Source organism: Pelophylax lessonae, assembly GCF_965119305.1.
Source record: "Pelophylax lessonae genome assembly, chromosome: 2".
Lineage (NCBI taxonomy): Eukaryota > Metazoa > Chordata > Amphibia > Anura > Ranidae > Pelophylax > Pelophylax lessonae.
The window spans coordinates 40,153,948-40,175,710 of record NC_138769.1 but is presented as its reverse complement, the minus strand read 5'-3'; the positions used below and the strand labels follow the sequence as shown (position 1 = coordinate 40,175,710).

General features: G+C 46.0%; 1 protein-coding gene across 1 annotated transcript in view; it reads right to left on the bottom strand.

The window, feature by feature from the left end:
- The window catches only part of LOC309547938 (uncharacterized protein), a gene marked incomplete at both ends in the record, with an annotated part of 56,114 nt that extends 34,923 nt beyond the window's left edge, over nucleotides 1–21,191 (bottom strand). The window contains 3 exons of the mRNA XM_082247936.1: nucleotides 1,655–1,996; nucleotides 10,944–10,978; nucleotides 21,112–21,191. Coding sequence (XP_082104062.1) covers nucleotides 1,655–1,996; nucleotides 10,944–10,978; nucleotides 21,112–21,191 — 457 coding nt within the window. The remainder of the gene's footprint in view (nucleotides 1–1,654; nucleotides 1,997–10,943; nucleotides 10,979–21,111) is intronic.
- Nucleotides 21,192–21,763: the final 572 nt, after the last annotated feature.

The following is a 21,763-nucleotide window of genomic DNA, read 5'->3' as shown; positions in this document are numbered from 1 at the left end:
AGTGACACAACGGGCGGGAGGGCGGGCGAGCGGCCGCGATAGATATAACTATGTGAGCCTTCACCTTACTTCCCTGTCAGCAGGACTGTGTGTGAATGAACTGACCTGACACTGGGCGGGGGGGCAGGGGGAGCGGCCGCTAATAACTATAACTATGTGAGACTTCACCTCCCTGTCAGCGGAGATACATGCCTGACAGGGAACTGAAGGCTCACATAGTTACAGCTATTAGCGGCCGCTCCCCCCGCCCTCCCGCCCAGTGTCAGGTCAGTTCATTCACATACAGTCCCGCTGACAGTGAAGTGAAGGCTCACATAGTTCTATCTATTAGCGGCCGCTCGCCTGCCCTCCCGCCCGGTGTGTCACTTCATTCATGCACACATCGTAGTAGTAGGGACGTCATTGAGAGGCGGGCGGCCGGCCAGAGGCGGGACTTTTAAAACTTGCGCTGCGCCCTCCTCCTTCCTCACAGCGGCCATTAATTTCGGCATTTCGGTGGCCGAAATTTCGGTGCATCCCTAGTTTTTAACAAGTCTTATGTCTAGCTTGCTCCTGTGGATAAGAGGTCAATACCCATTGGTGAAGACTGTATGAGTGGGCGGCGACTGTCAGAGGACGCAAGAGAAAATGCCATTGGCAGTGAAGGGGTTAACCGGGGTGATCAACGGGGTTAATGTATGCCAGGCACAGACAGATTGCAGTTTCAGCTTAGCAGAAAATTCAGATATGTCCCTGACTGTCTCACAGAAGATCCGCCTGCTTTGTTTACATAAGCAGTCGGGTCTTCTCTGTTTACCGGACGTTCGCGGGAGGAAGGCGGCAATCGCCGCCTCTCCTCCCACAGCCCGCCTCCCGCTGTGTCTAAACACAGCGGAAGCGCGCCGCCAAAACACCTTCTCCTCCAGTCACGTAGTACTACGTGACAGGACCCAGGGGAGCCGCACTGCCGCAGTAATATTACTGTGGGCAGTCGGCAAGTGGTTAAGTAAACCTTTACTCAATATATTGAGTAAACATTCTCAACTGCTTTGGTGATCAGCCTTGCTGCCCCCAATAGGCCCAATTTTCAATGCAGTAAACTTTTCAAAGGCCTCTTGCACATGATACTCCTGTTTGAGCATCTACTTTTTCAGACTTTTTTTGAACGTATGGGTGCGTATTTCCGCGTGCGAGCATTTTCGTGCAAATGCACAAAAACGTATTCTCGCGCTCTTGTTCTACACAATATGTAAATGGTCATTTGCATACAATCTCATGCATTTGTGCACATGAGGCGTAAATTACTGACCAAAAATGCAGATTTTTATTTATTTATTTTTTTACTGAAGAATGCACGCCGCTTGTTTACGTACCTGTGTGTATAGGCACATTACAATAATGGACTGCATTTTAGCCCTGAAAAAAAAAAAAAAAAAAAAAAAAGCTGTACTGAGCTTTTTCGATGCATCCCTGAAAAAGCTGTACTGAGCTTTTTCGATGCATCCCTGAAAAAGCTGTACTGAGCTTTTTCAAGCTGCAGTGTACAAGAGGCCTAAGTACTGAACTAACACAGACACACATCTCTGTTCCTGTCTGCAGTCACCACTGAATAACTTAATGGCTGTAGATGTTGGTCACAATAGCAAATGCAACAATTTGCCAAAATGGGACTTACTGAGATCCGTCAGGCAAACTTCTCCAGTAAAGGCACCGTTTGGATAAGTATTAAACAAGCAGTTGTAGCAGGCTTCATCTTCCTTTTCCAGCTTTGTAAGGATTATAGAAGATTTTGGTAAAGTGTCTTCCAGAACCTGAATATGTTTCTTAAACCGTTTGGTGATGTGTGTGCCGTACTTCTCACTGCAGGTGACCATGTTCTGAGTGTCCTTCCCAGTCTTCTTCTGCCAAGTGATTTGCAGAACCTCCAGATTAGCCGCATGGATCTCACATGTCAGAGTGACATTTCCTGACAGTTCGGCAGGGTTTGACATGTTACATATTACCGTAGGTGTTGATGCTGGAAATAAGAAGAAGGTTATAAAGAAACAGAAAGCACATATTAAAAATTATACCATAACATGAAGACAATAAAAAAAATAACGGTTATTTTAAGCAAAACTAAAATATCAAGGTCTGGTCATTCGCAAGTTTTTTTTTATTTTTTTTATCAGGACAGAGATGGTGAGATCTCTGTATCCAAGTACCAAATGTGGTCCCAGCATTGCTGTTGCTTGTTTCATTTCAGAGAGGGCAGATATCAGCATGCCACAAAACAAAAAGCAACCCGATAACAGTTTAATGCAATATATATATATATATAATACAACACTCTTAGCCTGATGTCACAAGGGTGATTTTCCAGCAGCGATTCCTTGAAGTTACAAATTGCCAACGCCAGCTTTTACCAGCAATTTGTAGCTAGCAATTAAATTGATGTAAATGCTGACGATTTGTCGTCTAGGAGCCATTTTTTGCAGCTACAAGTCAAATGCATGCTCATCATTAATCCCTTTACGATCCCGTAACATATGCAGCATCCAGGAAGTGGACTCTGACCGCCTAAATACCGGGCACTTTCACCCCCTTCCTGCCCAGGCCAATTTTCAGCTTCCAGCGCTGTCACACTTTAACCACTTGCCAACCGCCCCGCGCAGATTTATAGCGGCAGGGCGGCTCAGCTGCCCATAATCATGTGATTATGTGCATGCTGGAGTCGCGCTCCCGTTGTGATTAGAATCAGACACAGCAGGAGGCAGACCGCGGGAGGAGCGGGCCGGCCTCCCACGGTCATCAGAGAAACTGACAGGAGAGCAGTCTTACATTGTTTACATTCTAGGCGGCTCTCCTGTCAGTTTCTCTGATGACCGTGGGAGGCCGGCCCTAACAGAGAGGCAGGGTAAGACGGTGTGATTCAGCTAATCTGAATCACCAATCTCTCTGTGCCCCCCTTCAATCCATCCCCCACACAGTTAGTAAGCACATCTAGAGAACACATTTAACCCCTTAACCACTTAAGCCCCGGAGGATTTGGCTGCTAAAAGACCAGGGGGTATTTTGCGATTCGGCACTGCGTGACTTTAACGGACAATTGCGCGGTCATGCGACGCTGTACCTAAATGAATTTGATGTCCTTTTTTTTTTATCACAAATAGAGCTTTCTTTTGGTGGTATTTGATCACCTGTGCGATTTTTTGATCACGCGCTATAAACAAAAAAAAAAAAAAAAAAAAAGCGTCAATTTTGCAAAAATAACAATATTTTTCACATTTTTTTATATGAAATTCCCCAAAAAAAAAAAAAAAAAAAAAAGTAAAAATCAAAATGTTTTAACATTTTCGGCCAATTTGTTTAATGCTACATATGTTTGGTAAAAAAGAAGCGTATTCTGATTGGTTTGCGCAAAAGTTATTGTGTTTACTAACAAAGGGAAAGATTTTTGTCATTTTTGTTGCTTTTTTTTAACGCGTAATGGCGGCGATCTGCGATTTTTTTGCGGTACTGTGACATTGGGGCGGACAGATCGGACCCTTGACTGACATTTTTGGGGTTACCAGTGACATTTCTACAGTATTCAGTGCTATATATATGAACGGTTACTGTAAAAATACACTGGCAGTGAAGGGGTTAACTTTGAGAGGGAGGGGCTGTGTGTGTCCCTAGGGGCGTGATTCTAACTGTGATTGGCTGTGGCTTGAGGTGTAGTTACACTGATCAACTGTTCTACATAGTAGAACTGTATGATCAGCGTTTCTACACAGGGAGAACTGACAGGCAGCTTGTTTACACAAGCTGCCTGCCTTTCTCCCTCTCCCCCGACGATCACAGAGTGACCGGCGGACATCGGGTCTGCCGGTCACAAGTGCGGGGGGGGGGGGTCCGTGACCGCGCGGGAGCGCGCCGCCGGCGGCGCTCGCTCCCGAGAGCCTCACAGGCTAGTGACGTTAATTAACGTCACTTTGCCTGTGAGGGGCTGACTGCCGCAGTAAATCTACTGACGGCAGTCGGCAAGTGGTTAATCACCCCCAGTGTTAACCCCTTCCCTGCCAGTGTCATTTATACAGTAACAGTGCATATTATTTAGCACTGATTACTGTATTAATGTCACTGGTCCCCAAAGTGTCACTTAGTATCAAATGTGTGCCGCAATCCCAAAAATCACTGATCGCCGCCATTACTAATAAAAAAAAAAAAAAAAAAAGTTAAAAATAAAGTCGTCCATAAATTTATCCCATAGTTTGTAAACGCTATAACTTTTGCGCAAACCAATTATATGCTTTATGGGATTTTTTTTTTTTTTACCAAAAATATGTAGCAGAATACAAATTGGCCTAAACTAATAAAAAAAAATTAGATTTTTTCAAAAATTTTTATTGGGAATGATTTATAGCAGAAAGTAGAAAATATTGGTGTTTTTTCAAAATTTAAGCATTTTTTTGTTTATAGCGCAAAAAACGAAAAACCGTAGATGTAATCAGATTTAGATGTAATAGATGTAATCCTTTCCTTACACAGAGTGGGAGGAAAGAACTGCCGATAACCGGCGAGGCTGTCACATGCGATCAGTTGTAATTGGCCCTTTAGTCTCGGTTCACACTAGCGTGGATTCAATGTCGCCTGACTTTGAAGCCGCACTGCACAGCGCGACTATTGCGGCTTGCAAACAACTTCTTTAACAGAACTCAATGCAAGTCGCGCCCGAGTAGTGCAGGGACCTTTTACTAAGACGGAGCGACTTGAGTCGCTCCAATTAGAATGGTTCCATTTCACCGAATAGGCAGCGGCCTGTTAGGGGACTAAGTCGTTTGACAGGTGGCCCCATTGTGAACAGAGCCTTACCGCGACCTGTAATCGGTTGTGTCCGAAGGACACAGCAGTCACAGGGCACGCCACTGGAGGCATGCAGGGGGCGGGGTTCTGGGAGGATGTCCAATGACACCCTCTTAGGACTGGATGATCACACTGAAGCCGTCATTTGGATATAGTGTGGTTGGGAAGGTGTTAATTTGCAGGGATTTTCTCTCACTTCCTGTTTGGCTATGGGACAGGAAGTGGAGGGAAATCTCTCCAATGGGACACAGATGGTGAAAAAAAAAAAAATATATAATAATAGTAATAATAATAATCTGAAAGGGGATATAACCCTCCCTTACTCTATCCAAAATAAAAAAAATAAATAAAAAGTTTTGCCTATAGTTCGACTTTAAAGCAGAACTTCACCCAAAAGGGGTTCCGATTTTCCTCCTTCCCCCTTCTTTATCATTTATAATTTTTTTCTTTTTTCCCCGACGACCTGCAAAGAGCTGGATCATGGGACAGGTAAGTGCGTTTTTTTTTTTTAAAGTCAGCAGCTACAGTATTTGTAGCTGCTGACTTATGTTATTTTTTTATGGGGTGTTTAAGTGTTCCTGGCCCAGAAATCTATTCTGAAACGTATTCCCCCGACTTCGCACCCCGTGACTTTTGGCAGTTTGCAAAATTAAAAAAATGGCTTCAAAAGGAAACAGATTTGATGACATTCCGGTAGGGATGCACCAATACCAGTGCTAACACCAAGTATTTTGACGAGTACTCATGAAAATGCTTCCCATACTTTGCAGTGCGATTTGCGTCCATACAAAAAGGAATGGGTGCCAAATCGTTCTCCAAAGAATCACATGCAATAGGAACGGGATTGCAGTGCCATTCCTGTCCGAATCGCATGCAGTTTCCCACACTGCTCCTGTGTGAACCCAGGTTGGTCATAGCGATTTCAGCCTGGGTTTACACAGGAGCAGTGTGGGAAAATCACATGAGATTTGGACAGGAACCACACCGCAAGCCTGATCATATTTTATGCAATTCTTTGGAGTGCGATTAGCGGCCATTAATTTTGTATGGACGCAAATTGCACCACAAAGTATCGGTACTCAGTATCGAAGAGTACTTGACCGAAAGTATCAGTACTCATACTCGCTGATAAACGGTATCGGTGCATCCCTACATTCCAGACATCCAAAACTCCACGACACAGATACCGTATTTGCAGCCTTGCGGGAAACAAATTCCAGGACTGTTTCTGGCAGTGGCACAGCCATATTGAAAAGTGTGTCGCTTCACAGAGGGAATACCTTTGTAGCGGACAGCAACTGCTAATGTATCAGAAAAAACCTACCGTTAGTTCACCGGTAACGGTCTTTTCTTCCGAGCCTTTCCAGGACGGCCCAACAGTGAGAGGATAATAGAGATCCCTTGCCTACCTTAGGGTGGGACCACTGCCTGCAAGACTTTTCGGCCAAAGGCTAGGTCTTGTTGAGACAGTACTTCAATACGGTAATGTTTCAGGAAGGTGTCATGACTGGACCAGGTGGCTGCAGTGCGGATTTGTTCCCATGAGGCTCCTGCCTTCTCAGCCCAGGATGTGGCAAAGGCTCTTGTTGAGTGCGCTTTTACCTTGGTTGGACCTGATAATTCATAAGAAGTGGTAATTGTTTGCCTAATCCACCTTACTAATGAAGGCTTTGAAGCCTGCAAACCCTTCCTAGGTTCAGAATGAAGGACTAGGAGGTGGTTTGATCTCCTGAAGGCTTTTGTTCTTTCTAAATAAGTGAGAAGAGCTCTTCTCACATCAATACAATGGAATTCCCTTTCCTTGTCATTTTTTGGTCTATCACAAAAAGGTAGATTTATCTCCTGAGTCCTATGGAAAGAAGATGCTACCTTGGATAGATATAGCGGGTCTGGTTTTAGAACTATCCTATCTGGGAAGACCAACATAAAAGGCTCTTTAATAGACAGAGCCTGTAAATCACCTATTGTTCTAGCTGTGGTGATGGCTAACAAAAAAGTTATTTTTAACCACTTAAGCCCCGGAAGTTTTTACCCCCTTCCTGACCAGGGCCTATTTTGCGATTCGGCACTGCGTGACTTTAACGGACAATTGCGCGGTCGTGCGACGCTGTACCTAAACAAATTTGGCGTCCTTTTTTTCCCCATAAACAGAGCTTTCTTTTGGTGGTATTTGATCACCTGTGCGATTTTTTGATCATGCGCTATAAACAAAAAAGAGCGTCAATTTTGCAAAAATAACAATATTTTTCACATTTTTTTAACATTTTAGGCCAATTTTTTTTTTTTTACCATGTTTGGAAAAAAAAAAAAAAAAAAACGCAAAAAAGCGTATTTTGATTGGTTTGCGCAAAAGTTATTGTGTTTACTAACAAAGGGAAAGATTTTTGTTGGGTTTTTTTAGCGCGTAATAGCGGCGATCTGCTATTTTCTTTGCGGGACTGCGACATTGCGGCGGACAAATCGGACCCTTGACTGACATTTTTTACACTTTTGGGGTTACCAGTGGCATTACTACAGTAATCAGTGCTATATATATATATATATATATATATATATATATATATATATATATATATATATATATATATATGCACTGTTACTGTAAAAATGACACTGGCAGTGAAGGAGTTAACTGTATTGGGGAGGGGTTAAGTGTGTCCTAGGGGCGTGCTTCTAACTGTGATTGGCTGTGGATTGATGTGTAAGAACAGAGATCAACGGTCCTACATAGTAGAACCGTTTGATCATCATTCTTACACAGTGAGAACTGACAGGCGGCTTTGTTTACATTAGCCGCCTGCCTTTCTCCCGCTGTCACGGACGATCGCGAGTGCCCGGCGGACATCGGGTCCACCGGGCACACGCACGGGGGGGGGGGCCCGTGACCGCGCGGGAGCGCGCCTCCGGCGGCGCGCACTCGCTTGCTCCCAAAACCCTTACAGGCTAGCGACGTACCCCTACGTTACTCTGCCTGTGAGGGGCTGACTGCCTACGCAAATAGTCGTGCGGCAGTCGGCAAGTGGTTAAAGATAGGAATTTTAAAGAAAATTTATTTTATAGGTTCAAAGGGGTCTTTTGATAGCGCCTCTAAGACCTTATTTAGGTTCCAAGGAGGGAACCTGTTTTTTATAATAGGAGTAGCCATACTCTTGGCTAACAAAAATCTCACCAGTGGTTCTTTTGCCAAACTGGTGTCTAGAAAAACTGAAAGAGCTGCAATCTGTACCCTAAGGGTGTTAACTGCCACACCCTTGTCTACTCCATCTTGCAAAAAATTCCAAAATAATTGGAATAGAGGTAGAAGCGAAATTCTTTTGCTTCTGCCAGGTACAGAATCGTTTCCATATTTTAATGTAAATTTTTCTGGTGACTGGTTTTCTACTCAGTAAAGCACCATACACACGCAACGATTATCGGCCGACCGATTGTCCGCCTTTTGTCCAGAGTGGTGTTTTGTTGGTTGGAATGTGCCTAGACTGCACACGAATTTTCTCGCCCAACAGAATTCTACTTCAGAAGTGATGTCATGTGTTGGTTTTCTTTCTTTGTGTTCTTTCTTCACTGAGCATGCCCAGTCTTGCTCATCAGATTTTTCCCTGTCGAAATCTGTACTGCACGAAAATCGGCCGTTGTGTTGACGGCCATCAAAAATTTTATAGTCTGCACACCAGGTCGTCGGACGAAAATTCCCTGCCAATTTTCGACGCGTGTGTACGGGGCTTAAGAGTGTATCTATCACTCTATCTGAGCATCCCTTTGTTTTAAGCATCTGTCTTTCAGTAACCAGGCAGTCAATTGAAAGAATCCTGGATTCTGATGTTGTACTAGTCCCTGGGACATAAGGCCCGAGGGAACTGGGAGATGCCACTGGCCAGCCGTGGGCATTACTTTTAGGGATAGGAACCCTGCTCTTTGGGGAGGTCTGGGAGTGGAAAGGATTAATCTCCATCCCCGATACCTGCTCAGTTTCTGGAGTATTCCAGGGATTGGCATCAGAGGAGGGAAGGCACTGGCTGGTTTGCGTTGCCACTGCCTGTTTAGAACTCTCAGCCCAACCAATTTCTTTTGTAGATTGTCTTGGTTGGGCCACCACTTCAGAGAGTTCTGGTCCTGTGAAAGGAGGGCGAGTGTCCTGCACAAGGAATTTATTCTTTTTACCCAAAAGTATATCTGGAAGAACCTTAGTTCTTTTGCAAGGGGTTGAGCCCCTGAAGTGGCTGGGATGCTTCCTGGATTCCTTTGAACCATGATCCGGTAATGTTTTCCTGTAGGTCTTGGTGCCACTGAGGTGTGGGAACAAGACCTCCGGAAGCACCGGCTTTTTGGTACTGGCACAGTTACTGGTAACTTTCCTAGTTTTTGAATCCCTGGAAGCATCCTGGGCTGTCCCCTTGCAATTCTTTTGGGGGCATGTGTAGGGGTTACTTTCGGAGGGAATATAAGAGCAGTTTTTGGACTGTAGTCTATTTGTCTATTTTTAGGACGCTGAGGGAGAAAGAAAAGACTGTAATTTCTTCCCTTAGGAAAAAAGATCCAGTCTGTCCCCTACTTTGACAGTAAGGTCATTTTTTGTCCCTTGCAGCTGGGGTGGAGGAAGAAGGAGGAGAATTATTTATTGGCTTATCCTTCTTGAAGCTCCAATTTTTTGTAGCTTCTCTCCCATTTTGCCACTTATTATCCCTAGGGCCACGAAAAAACTTTTATTAGTTTGTTTTTGTGGGAAATTTAACCCCTTTTTCTGAGGATCTGGAAAGGACTTCGTCAAGTCCTGAACCAAACAAGAGAGACCCCTTTAAATGGGAGACCACAGAGCTTGGTCTTGGATGTAACGTCTCCTTCCCATTCCTTAAGCCAAATGGCTCTTCTGGCCGAGTTCATGAATGCCCCTGTTTTAGCAGTGGCTTCCACTGACTCTAGCCCAGAGTCTGCCAGAAATGCTACTGCCTTGGCAATTATTGACAGGGAGTCTTGGATATCCTGAGTTTTTAACTGCAAAAAGTTTTTAACTTAGCTTTTCAACCCAGGAGGAAGCATTTCTTGCAGGAAGGGGCTAGGGCTGCACCCATTGCTTTTGGATTGGAATCCCAAGCTTTTCCCAGCAATGTCTCTGCTTTCCGATTCATAGTATCCTTGACACTACCAGCATCTAAAAAAGGAGAGATCTGATTTTCTGGAGACCTGTGCTAGGGGGGGGCATCTATTTCTGGCCTTTTAAGGAATTTGTTTGCATTCTCGTCTTTAAAGCGGAGTTCCACCCTGGGAATACTTTTTTTAAATAAAAGTCAGGGCTAGTACATTCCACAATGGCTAGCCTCTGATCTTTTAGAAGAAATACTTACCTTGAAAATGTATTCTCCAGCGCTTCCATCTCAGGTGTGGGCAGCTTGAAGCCAGCGCGATCCTCTTCTGTGTCCTCTTCGGTCCCACAATGCACTGCACCGGCCCCCGCCATCACTTCCGGTGCTGCAGCGTCATCCCTGCACAGCTTCTGGGCATGCCCAGAAGCTGTTTTGCAAGGTATGACGGCGCCTTCCCCCGGAACTGACATCGGGGCCGGTGCAGGCGCATTGATTCCTGGGAGCGATGACGTTCAGCTCCCAGGAATCATTGCAAGCCAGGAAGTGACGAATCGCCGCAGCCGCCGAGGGAAGGAAGAGGAAGTAAGGTGAGTATATTATCTTCTAAACCAGGTAAGTAAAAAAAAAAAAAAAAATTGCGATTATCCATTTGTTTTTCAGGTGACCCGGAGCGAGAAGATGGAGGCAAGTATAATTTTAGGGTGGAACTCCACTTTAAGCTGCATTTCTTGGTAGGAAGAAACGCAATCTAAACTGGGGCCAGAGGGAAAGGTGAGGCCTTTTAAATGTTCTTAATTGATTGTGTTTCCGGTAGGGAGGAGCCTCTCATCTCTCATTGTTGGGCCGTCCTGGAAAGGTGAGGAGAGAAAAAGTGATTGTAAAGTCTCGTTGTTTTTTTTCTATTAAATGAACAAACATGTTATACTTACCTTTTTTGTGCAGTGGTTTTGCACAGGGCAGCCCGGACCCTCCTCTTGTCGGGTCCCTGGCTGGAGCTCCTGGTCCCTCTTCTGTTGAGTGTCCCCACAGCAAGCTGCTGCTCTGTGTATCCATTAAGACACGGAACTGTCGTTCGGTTCTGCCCCCTCTCTATCCTGATTGGCTTAGTTTGATTGACAGCAGCGGGAGCCAATGGCACCGCTGCTGTGTCTCAGCCAATCAGGAGATAGAGTCCCAGGCGGCTGAAGCACTTGTGCACATCACTGGATAGCAAGGGGCTCAGTAAGTATTGGGGGAGCTGCTACACACAGAAGGTTTTTATCCACTTAACCACTTCTGTACCAGAAGGTTTTGCCCCCTTCCTGACCAGGCCATATTTTGAGATCCGGGACTGTGTTACTTTAACGCACAATTGCGCGGTCGTGTGATGCTGTACCCAAACGAATTGTATGTCCTTTTTTTTCCCCCACAAATAGAGCTTTCTTTTGGTGGTATTTGATCACCTGTGCAATTTTTATAAACAAAAAAATGAGCGACAATTTTGAAAAAAAAAAAAAAAAAAAAAAAAAAAGGTAAAAATCAAAATTTAACATTTTAGGCCAATTTGTATTCGGCTACATATTTTTGGTAAAAAGAAAAAAAAAAAAAATCGCAATAAGCGTATTTTGATTGGTTTGCGCAAAATTTATCGCATCTACAAACTACGGGAAAGATTTGTCTTTTTTATTGTTTTTTTTACTAGTAATGGCCACAATCTGCGATTTTTTGCGGGACTGCGACATTGCAGTGGACAGATCGGACCCCTAACTGACATTTTTGATACTTTTGGGGGTACCAGTTACATTACTACAGTAATCAGTGCTATACATATGCACTTTTACTGTAATAATGACACTGGCAGGGAAGGGGTTAGCATTATAGGTGATCAAATGTGACCCTAGGGGAGTGATTCTAACTGTATGGGGGTTGGACTTGTGAAATGATCACAGAGACCTGTGATCCTATATAGCAGGATCACATGAGCTCTGTGATCATTGCAGGGAGAAGGACGGGCGGCTGTGTTTACAACAGCCGACCGTCCTCTCTCAGGGGGGAGAGATCAGGTGTGTCAGGCGGCAATCGGAGTAACATTACTACAGTAATCAGTGCTAAAAATATGCACTGATGCACCGGACCACCCGCCGCAGTAAAAAGGCGGCGGGTGGTCCGGAACTGGTTAAGGACCGCCTGCCGCAGTTTTACTGCGGCAGGCTGGCCCTCCTGCGTGAACCGACGTAGCCCTACGTCGGCCGCGCTCTCGCCGCCAGCGGTGCTTTCGCCCCCACTCAGTTGCAGAGACTACGATGCATGGGGCCGGCGGCTCCGATTGCCACCGGCCACCCGCGATCGCAAACACAGCTGACCGTTCTTCACCCTGGAATGATCACAGAGCCCCTGTGATCCTTCTATATAGGAACACAGGTCTCTATGATCACTTCACAAGTCCAACCCCCCCCCCCCCCACAGTTAGAATCACTCCCCTAGGCTTACATTTAACCCCTTGATCACCCACAATGGTAACCCCTTCCCTGCCAGTGTCATTATTACAGTAACAGTGCATATTTTTAGCACTGATTACTGTAGTAATGTCACTGGTCCCCCCAAAAGTATCAAAAATGTCAGTCAGAGGTCCGATCTGTCCGCCGCAATGTTGCAGTCTCGCTGATTGCCCCAGATGTTAACCCCTTCCCAGCCAGTGTCAGTGCCTTTTTTTTTTAGCACTAATCACTGTATTAGTGTCACTGGTCCCCAAAAAGTGTCAGTAAGATGTCCCATTTGTCCACTGCAATATCGCAGTCCCCCTATTAGTCGCTGATTGCCGCCAATACTAGTAAATAAATAAATCCCATAGTTTGTAGATGTTATAAATTTGGGGATTTTTTTTTTTTACCAAAAATATGTAGCAGAATACATATTGGCCTAAATGTATGAAGAAATTACATGGATGTTTTATAGCAGGAAGTAAAAAACATTTGTTCTTTTTTTGTTTATAGCGTGAAAAAAAAAAAAAAAAAACCGCAGTGTTGATCAAATACCACCAATAGAAAGTTCTATTTGTGGGGGAAAAAAGGAAATACATTTTTGGTAAAGCGTTGCATGACCGCAAAACTGTCAGTTAAACGAAGGTAGTGTCGTATCGCAAAAAATGGCCTGGTCATGGAGTGGGGGTAAATCTTCCAGACGTCAAGAGGTTAAATAAAAAAATTTACCCCCTACCCCCCCCCCCCCCCCCCGGGCTTACATGTAAATAGTGATCGCACCACACATGAAGTGTTGTCACCGAGGAGCGAGAGCAATAACTGTGGCGCCAGACCTCCTGTGTAACTCTAAACTGGTAACCTGTAAAGTGTCGCCTATGGAGAATTCTAGGTACTATAGTTTGCCACCATTCCACGGGCAGATGGAATTTTAAAGCTTGACATGTTAGGTATCTATTTACTTGGCGTATCATCTTTTATACTTTACAATAAAAATAATAGTATTATATAGAGTGCAGCAAACTCCATTAACCACTTCCCACAGGCCGTATAGTAAAATGACGGCGGGAGGGATACAGTCTTGTTTTGGACGACGTCAGTACATAGGACACATTATGTCCCTGATCTCACTAAAGAGCGGATGACGTGGCTCTTTACACGGGATTGGCTGTGTCCAATCAGAGCCGGTCACATGCAAACAAGGAAGTGCTGTTTATCGGCTCTCACTGACACTCTGAGTGTGTGGCCATGAGAACCAATCAGCGGCATCTCCTTGCAGAAGAGGCCTGTACAGGTAATCAGCGCACTGATCATCAGTGTAGCCCCAGCAGTGCCCATCAGTGATGCCAATTGGTGCCCATCAGTTCCTGCTCATCAGTACCACCATCAGTACCCTTCAGCGACGCCTATCAGTGCAGCCTCATCAGTGCCCAACAGCGGCGCCAATCAGTGCCCATCAGTGACGCCAATCAGTGCAGCCTCATCAGTGCCCAACAGCGGTGCCAATCAGTGCCCATCAGTGACGCCTCATCAGTGCCCAACAGCGGCGCCAATCAGTGCCCATCAGTGACGCCAATCAGTTCAGCCTCATCAGTGCCCATCAGCGAAGCCAATCAGTGCCCATCAGCGACGCAAATCAGAACAGCCTCAGCAGTGCCCATCATTGCCGCCTCATCAGTGCACATCAGCGACGCCAATCAGTGCCCATCAGCGACGCCAATCAGTGCCCATCAGCGACGCCAATCAGTGCAGCCTCATCAGTGCCTATCAGTGACGCCAATCAGTGCCCAACACCAATCAGTGCCCATCAGTGCCCAACACCGACGCCACTCAGTGCCCATCAGCAACGCCAATCAGTGCCCATCAGCGACGCCAATCAGTGCAGCCTCATCAGTGCCCAACACCAACACCAATCAGTGCCCATCAGCGATGCCAATCAGTGCCCATCAGCGACGCCAATCAGAACAGCCTCGGCAGTGCCCATCAGTATCGCCTCATCAGTGCCCATCAGCGACGCCAATCAGTGCCCATCAGCGACGCCAATCAATGCAGCCTCATCAGTGCCTATCAGTGACGCCAATCAGTGCCCAACACCGACGCCAATCAGTGCCCATCAGTGCCCAACACCGACGCCACTCAGTGCCCATCAGCAACGCCAATCAGTGCCCATCAGCGACGCCAATCAGTGCAGCCTCATCAGTGCCCAACACCAACACCAATCAGTGCCCATCAGCGACGCCAATCAGAACAGCCTCGGCAGTGCCCATCAGTATCGCCTCATCAGTGCCCATCAGCGACGCCAATCAGTGTCCATCAGCGATGCCAATCAATGCAGCCTCATCAGTGCCCATCAGCGACGCCAATCAGTGCCCATCAGTGCCCAACACCAACGCCAATCAGTGACGCCAATCAGAACAGCCTCAGCAGTGCCCATCAGTATCGCCTCATCAGTGCCCATAAGCGACGCCAATCAGTGTCCATCAGCGATACCAATCAATGCAGCCTCATCAGTGCCCATCAGCGACACCAATCAGTGCCCATCAGTGCCCAACACTGACGCCAATCAGTTCAGCCTCATCAGTGAGTCCAGTCAGTTCCCATCAGCGATGCCAGTCAGTGCAGCCTTATAAGTGCTCATCAGTGAGGCCTCAGTGTTTATCAGTGCCACCCATCAGTGCTGCCTCATCACCGCACATCAGTGAAAGTAGAAAAAATAATTTACAAAATTTACTGACAGAAACAAAATAATTTTTTTTTTTTTTCCAAAATTTTCAGTATTTTTTGCAAAAAAATAAAAAACCCAACGAGGATTAAAAATACCACAAAAAGAAAGCTCTATTTGTGCGGAAAAAAATAATTAAAAAAAATGATAGAAGTGTCATACGGGTAGAGCGTTGTATGACCGTGCAATTGTCATTCAAACTGCAACAGCGCTGAAAGTTGAAAATCAGCCTGGGCAGGAAGGGGGGTGAATGTGACCGGTAGACAAGTGGTTAAAGTGTATTTTTTTTTCCCCCAAAATAAATTGTGTTTGAAAAACTGCTGCGCGAATACGGTGACATAAAAAACACCCAACATTATATTCTCTGGAGACTCTGCTATAAAAAAATGATTTATGTTTGGGGGTTCTAAGTAGATTTCTAGCAAAAAAAAAATATTTTTTTTTCCATGAATGGCCGGTGTTGTGCCGAAATCGGTTTCCCCGAACACAGCCGAGAGCAAGGGGGAAACCGATATCAGCACAACACCGGTGACAGGTCGGCAGATATGAAAGGAATTGGCGGTAAAGAGATGAGACCAGCTCGTTTCCATGGAGGAAATCACCTCACAGACAGTCCTCTATAGCAGGGAGCTGACAGGAGAATCCTCACACCGCCCTGACCGGAAATACACCGTACGACCCCCTCCCCCCTTACCTAGAGCAGAATAGATCGCTTCAAGGAGAACAATCACCAACGACTCCATCCTGAACATCGATTGGGCGCGAAAAACTGCGCGGGAAAAATGCCAGGGGGGGAGGAGCGTGCCTAACCCTAGAACTACTTCTAAAGGTCTTTATTCGTAATTCTCACGGGACACCGGAACTCTCTGAACTGGCCGCTGAATATAAAGCCCCCCTCACATTGCTGCACACAGTACTTCCGCCCTCACTCTGGAGCACCCCGAGATTACACATTGCCCACCGCAATTTATTCGTAATTATTAATAATTGTATTATTTATTCGTAAACCCCGGGCTCCGAGTCCTTCCTCCAATAGCAGCCCAGGAGTCCGTCCCCCAACTCGGGCTCCGAGTCCTTCCTCCAATAGCAGCCCAGGAGTCCGTCCCCCAACTCGGGCTCCGAGTCCTTCCTCCAATAGCAGCCCAGGAGTCCGTCCCCCAACTCGGGCTCCGAGTCCTTCCTCCAATAGCAGCCCAGGAGTCCGTCCCCCAACCCGGGCTCCGAGTCCTTCCTCCAATAGCAGCCCAGGAGTCCGCCCACAGATATGGTCATGGGGCGGAGCATAATCCCTCTGCAGTGACAGCTTCTATAGAGAGAAGAGCCCTGCTATACCGAGGCTATTTATATTTATTACAAACCCCAATTTCAAAAATAATAAAAAAATAAGTTAGGACGCCGTGCATAATCTTACATAGACACAGAATGCGAACATCTGCAAATCACATAAACCCCTATTTTAGTGTCGGTTCACACTATGGCGATCCGACTTCGGGGGGCGACCTGTGAAGTCGCCGTGCACCACGACTTCAGCGCGACTTGCACGGACTTCATATAATGGAAGTTAATGCAAGTCGCTCCGATTTATGTCAAAAGTAGTACAGGAACCTTTTTCTAAGTTGGAGCGACTTGAGTCGCTCCTATTAGAACGGTTCCCATAGCACTGATTGGACCGCGACTTGTCAGGCGGCCAAGTCGCCTGACAAGTCGCAGTAGTGTAGAAAACATGTTTAACCACTTAAGCCCCGGGAAAGATTTTACCCCCTTCCTGACCAGGGGGTATTTTGCGATTCGGCACTGCGTGACTTTAACGGACAATTGCGCGGTCGTGCGACGCTGTACCCAAATTAATTTGACGTCCTTTTTCTCCCACAAACAGAGCTTTCTTTTGCTGGTATTTGATCACCTGTGCGATTTTTACTTTTTGCGCTATAAACAAAAAAAGTGCGTACATTTTGAAAAAATAGCAATATTTTTCTCATTTTTTTATATGAAATTCCCCCACAAAAAATGTAAAAATCAAATTTTTTTTAAATTTTTGGCCAATTTGTTTTCTGCTACCTATGTTTGGTAAAAAAAATCGCGATAAGCGTATTTTGATTGGTTTGCGCAAAAGTTATTGCGTTTACTAACTAAGGGAAAGATTTCTGTCGTTTTTGGTGTTTTTTTTTTTAACGAGTAATGGCGGCGATCTGCGATTTTTTTGCGGGACTGCGACATTTCGGCTGACAGATGAAATTTTTGACACTTTTGGGGGTACCAGTGACATTACTGCAGTAATCAGTGCTATACATATGCATTGTTACTGTAAAAATGACACTGGCAGGGAAGGGGTTAATTTTATTGGAGAGGGAGGGGTTAATGTATGCCTGGTGCTTACTGACGTGTGTGGGGGGAGGTGACTGAGTGACACAGGGACAGATCGCATGTTCAGCTATGCTGAACCCTGCAATCTGACCCTGCCTGTCACTTAGGAGATCCGCCCACTTTGTTTACACAAGCAGGCGGATCTCCACACTCGATTCCCCGACGATCGGGGAAGAGCAGCGGCGATCACCGCTGCTCCTCCCCTGGCCCGACTCCCGCTGTGACTGAATACAGCGGGAGCGAGCCTCCGGCGGTGCGCGCGCCGCTGAAAGAGGGGAGTGTCTGGTGACGTAGGTCTACATCGCCAGACGTTATCGAGCCACTTTGCCGCAGTAGCAGCTCTAGTGAGCAGTGCGGAAGCGGTTAAACAAAAAAAGAGCGACAATTCTGAAGAAAAAAAAAAAAAACAATATTTTTTACTTTCTGCTATAAAACATATCCTATTAAAAAAAAAATCTAATTTCTTCATCAGTTTAGGCCAATATGTAATCTGCTACATATTTCTGGTAAAACATAAACCTAAGTGCCGATTCACACTGATCCGACTTGGACCGCGACTTGTCAGCCTGACAAGTCGCGGTCCGTCGCGCTCCCATTGTTCGGTACAGGAACAGTTCTATTAGGAGCGACACAAGTCGCTCTTACTTAGAAAAAGGGTCCTGTACTACTTCGGGGCGACCTGGAGGCGACTTGCATTGACATTCATTTTATGAAGTCCGTGCAAGTCGCGCCAAAGTCGCGGTGCACGTGACTTCACAGGTCGCCCCCGAAGTCGTGCCGCTGCAGTGTGAACCGGCACTAAGAGGTGTATATTGGTTGGTTTGTGCAAAAGTTATAGCGTCTACAAACTATGGGATAGCTTTATTTATTTAACTGGTTAAAGCGGAGTTCCGGGCACAAAATCGATGTTTTTTTTTTTTGTGCCCGTCCGCTAGTTCTGGATAACCTGAAAAGGAATTGGATAGTTAGTTTTTTTTTTTTTAAAACTCACCTTGTAATTGTAGATCGTAAATACTCACCTCAGGGTACTTCCTCCCTCGGAGCCGCGGCTCACCCCGTCACTTCCTGCCTCGCGATGATTCCTGGGAGCTGAACGTCATCGCTCCCAGGAATCAATGCGACGGCACCAGCCCCGCACGTCATTTCCGGGCATGCCCAGAAGCTGCTTAGGAATGCGGCGCCACACCGGAAGTGACGAGAGGGGCCGGTGCGGCACATTCTGGGTGAAGAGGACGCGGAAGAAAACACAGAAGAGGACCGCGCCGGCTTCAGCTGCCCACAAGAGAGATGGAAACGCTGTGGAAGAAATTTTATAAGTAAGTATTTCTTCTAAAAGGTAAGTGCGAACCGGGACAGATCAGAGGCTAGCCATTGTGGAATGTGCTAGCCCTGACTGTCCCGGGGGTATGCTTATTGAAAAATCACATCTGTGCCCGGAACTCCGCTTTAACAACTGCCCGCCGCAGACGTACTACAGCAGGCAGCCGTTCCCAGGCAAATTGCCGTACATGTACGGCGCTCGCTCTGGGGAGTCTGAGGGGTGAGTGCGCTGCCCCCACTCATCAGCGGGGAAGCCGCTGTGGGTGTCAGGCCGCCTGACACCCGCGATTGTTCCTCGCTGGCGCTGAGAGAGAAGGATGGTCGGCTGTTGTAAACACAGCCGACCGTCCTTCTCCCTGGAATGATCATAGAGCCCCTGTGATCCTTCTATATAGGACCACAAATCTCTATGGTCATTTCAGAAGCCACACCCCCCACAGTTAGAATCACTCCCCTAGACTCACATTTAACCCCTTGGTCACCCACAGGGTTAACCCCTTCCCTGCCAGTGTCATTATCACAGTAACAGTGCATATTTTTAGCACTGATTACTGTAGTAATGTCACTGGTCCCCCCAAAAGTGTCAAAAATGTCAGTTAGGGGTCAGAGCTGTCCGCCGCAGGAATACAGGATCAGCACATTCCCCTCTCACAGAACAGCGGTCTGCCTTGCTTACATAGGCAAACTGTCGTTCCGCCTTTCTCCTGAACAATCAGCAGGTCCCAGGGGACATCACGTCCGCTGGACCCGCTGATTGGCTCCCGATGTGTCTAATCACAGCGAGAGTGGGTCTCCGGCGCACGCCGCAGTAAATCTGCGTGGGGCAGTCACTAAGGGCTTAACTAATCGACCTCAGGAAGGTTTTATCCCCGGTTCACACCGGCGCAACTTGTCATGCGATATGACAGTCCACTTGCCAACCCCCCACAGTATATATATATATATACAGTATCTCACAAAAGTGAGTACACCCCTAACATTTTTGTAAATATTTTATTCTATCTTTTCATGTGACAACACTGAAGAAATGACACTTTGCTACAATGTAAAGTAGTGAGTGTACAGCTTGTATAACAGTGTAAATTTGCTGTCCCCTCAAAATAACTCAACACACAGCCATTAATGTCTAAACCGCTGGCAACAAAAGTGAGTACACCCCTAAGTGAAAATGTCCAAATTGGGCCCAAAGTGTCAATTTTCTGTGTTGCCACCATTATTTTCCAGCACTGCCTTAACCCCCTTTGGCATGGAGTTCACCAGAGCTTCACAGGTTGCCACTGGAGTCCTCTTCCACTCCTCCATGACGACATCACGGAGCTGGTGGATGTTAGAGAACTTGCACTCTTCCACCTTCTGTTTGAAGATGCCCCACAGATGCTCATTAGGGTTTAGGTCTGGAGACATGCTTGGCCAGTCCATCACCTTTACCCTCAGCTTCTATAGTAAGGCAGTGGTCATCTTGGAGTTGTGTTTGGGGTTGTTATCATGTTGGAATACTGCCCTGCGGCCCAGTCTCTGAAGGAAGGGGATCATGCTCTGCTTCAGTATGTCACAGTACATGTTGGCATTCATGGTTCCCTCATTGAACTTTAGCTCCCCAGTGCAGTACTCATGCAGCCCCAGACCATGACACTCCCACCACCATGCTTGACTGTAGGCAACACACACTTGTCTTTGTACTCCTCACCTGGTTGCCACCACACACACTTGACACCATCTGAACCAAATAAGTTTATCTTGGTCTCATCAGACCACAGGACATGGTTCCAGTAATACATGTCCTTAGTCTGCTTATCTTCATCAAACTGTTTGTGGAATTTCTTGCTTATCATCTTTATGTAGCACAATTCCCAGCATATGGGCTGGATGTGGGTCCCCCTGGGTCACCGCTAGCAAGAAAAGTACCTTTAGACATGCTGAAACAGCATGTGTCAGCGCTGCTAACAATATTAAATTACTCAATTATCACAAACAATGTAATTCATAAAAAACATTATTGTGCAAAATAAAGTGCTGCATTCAATAAAGTGACCCAGTGCAATTACGTGAATAAGCCATATAGATAAATATGTATCTTGCACATTTATGAAAAGTTTATAAAAAGTCCAAAGTGCTCCAAAGAATAAATCCACTTTGTAAGGTGCTTCAAACATGCTCAATGGTGCTCCCCTTCTGTGTCCCCACTCACCGGAAAAAATAATAACTGAAGCCTGTATCTTAGTGCTGCTCCAATCTGCGTCTGAGTTAGGGGGATAATAACACCTTGGTCTATGTTGAGCACTCTTTCTCCATGCACCAAATGAAAAAACAGATCTCCATATGGAAGTACGTATATCAAATCTTTATTGAAATAACATCCACTTACATTAAAAACAGCTTAATCCTCCGTACGGCTCTGTGGTTCCTAAGTGGCTCGGCATGCATTCCACCGGCCGGATCTGACATAGTACGCTTGGTATCACGCTAGACGCATTTCGCCCTCCCTACATTTAAGCATGGTGGTGGGAGGGTCATGGTCTGGGGCTGCATGGCACTGGGGAGCTACAGTTCATTGAGGGAACCATGAATGCCAACATGTACTGTGACATACTGAAGCAGAGCATGATCCCTTCCCTTTGGAGTCTGGGCTGCAGGGCAGTATTCCAACATAATGACCCCAAACACACCTTAACCACTTTACCACCGAAGGATTTTGCTGTCTTACGTCCAGGCCACTTTTTGCGATTCGGCGCTGTGCGACTTTAACTGAAATTGCGCGGTCGTGCGACGCTGTACCCAAACGAAATTTACGTCCTTTTTTTTCCCCATAAACATACTTTTTGCGCTATAAACAAAAGAAGAAGAGCGTTTATTTTGAAAAAATAACAATATTTTTAACATATTTTTATATGAAATTCCCCCCCAAAAAAATGTAAAAATCAAATTTTTTTTAAATTTTTGGCAAATTTGTTTTCTGCTACATATGTTTGGTAAAAAAAAATCACAATAAGCGTATTTTTATTGGTTTGCGCAAAAGT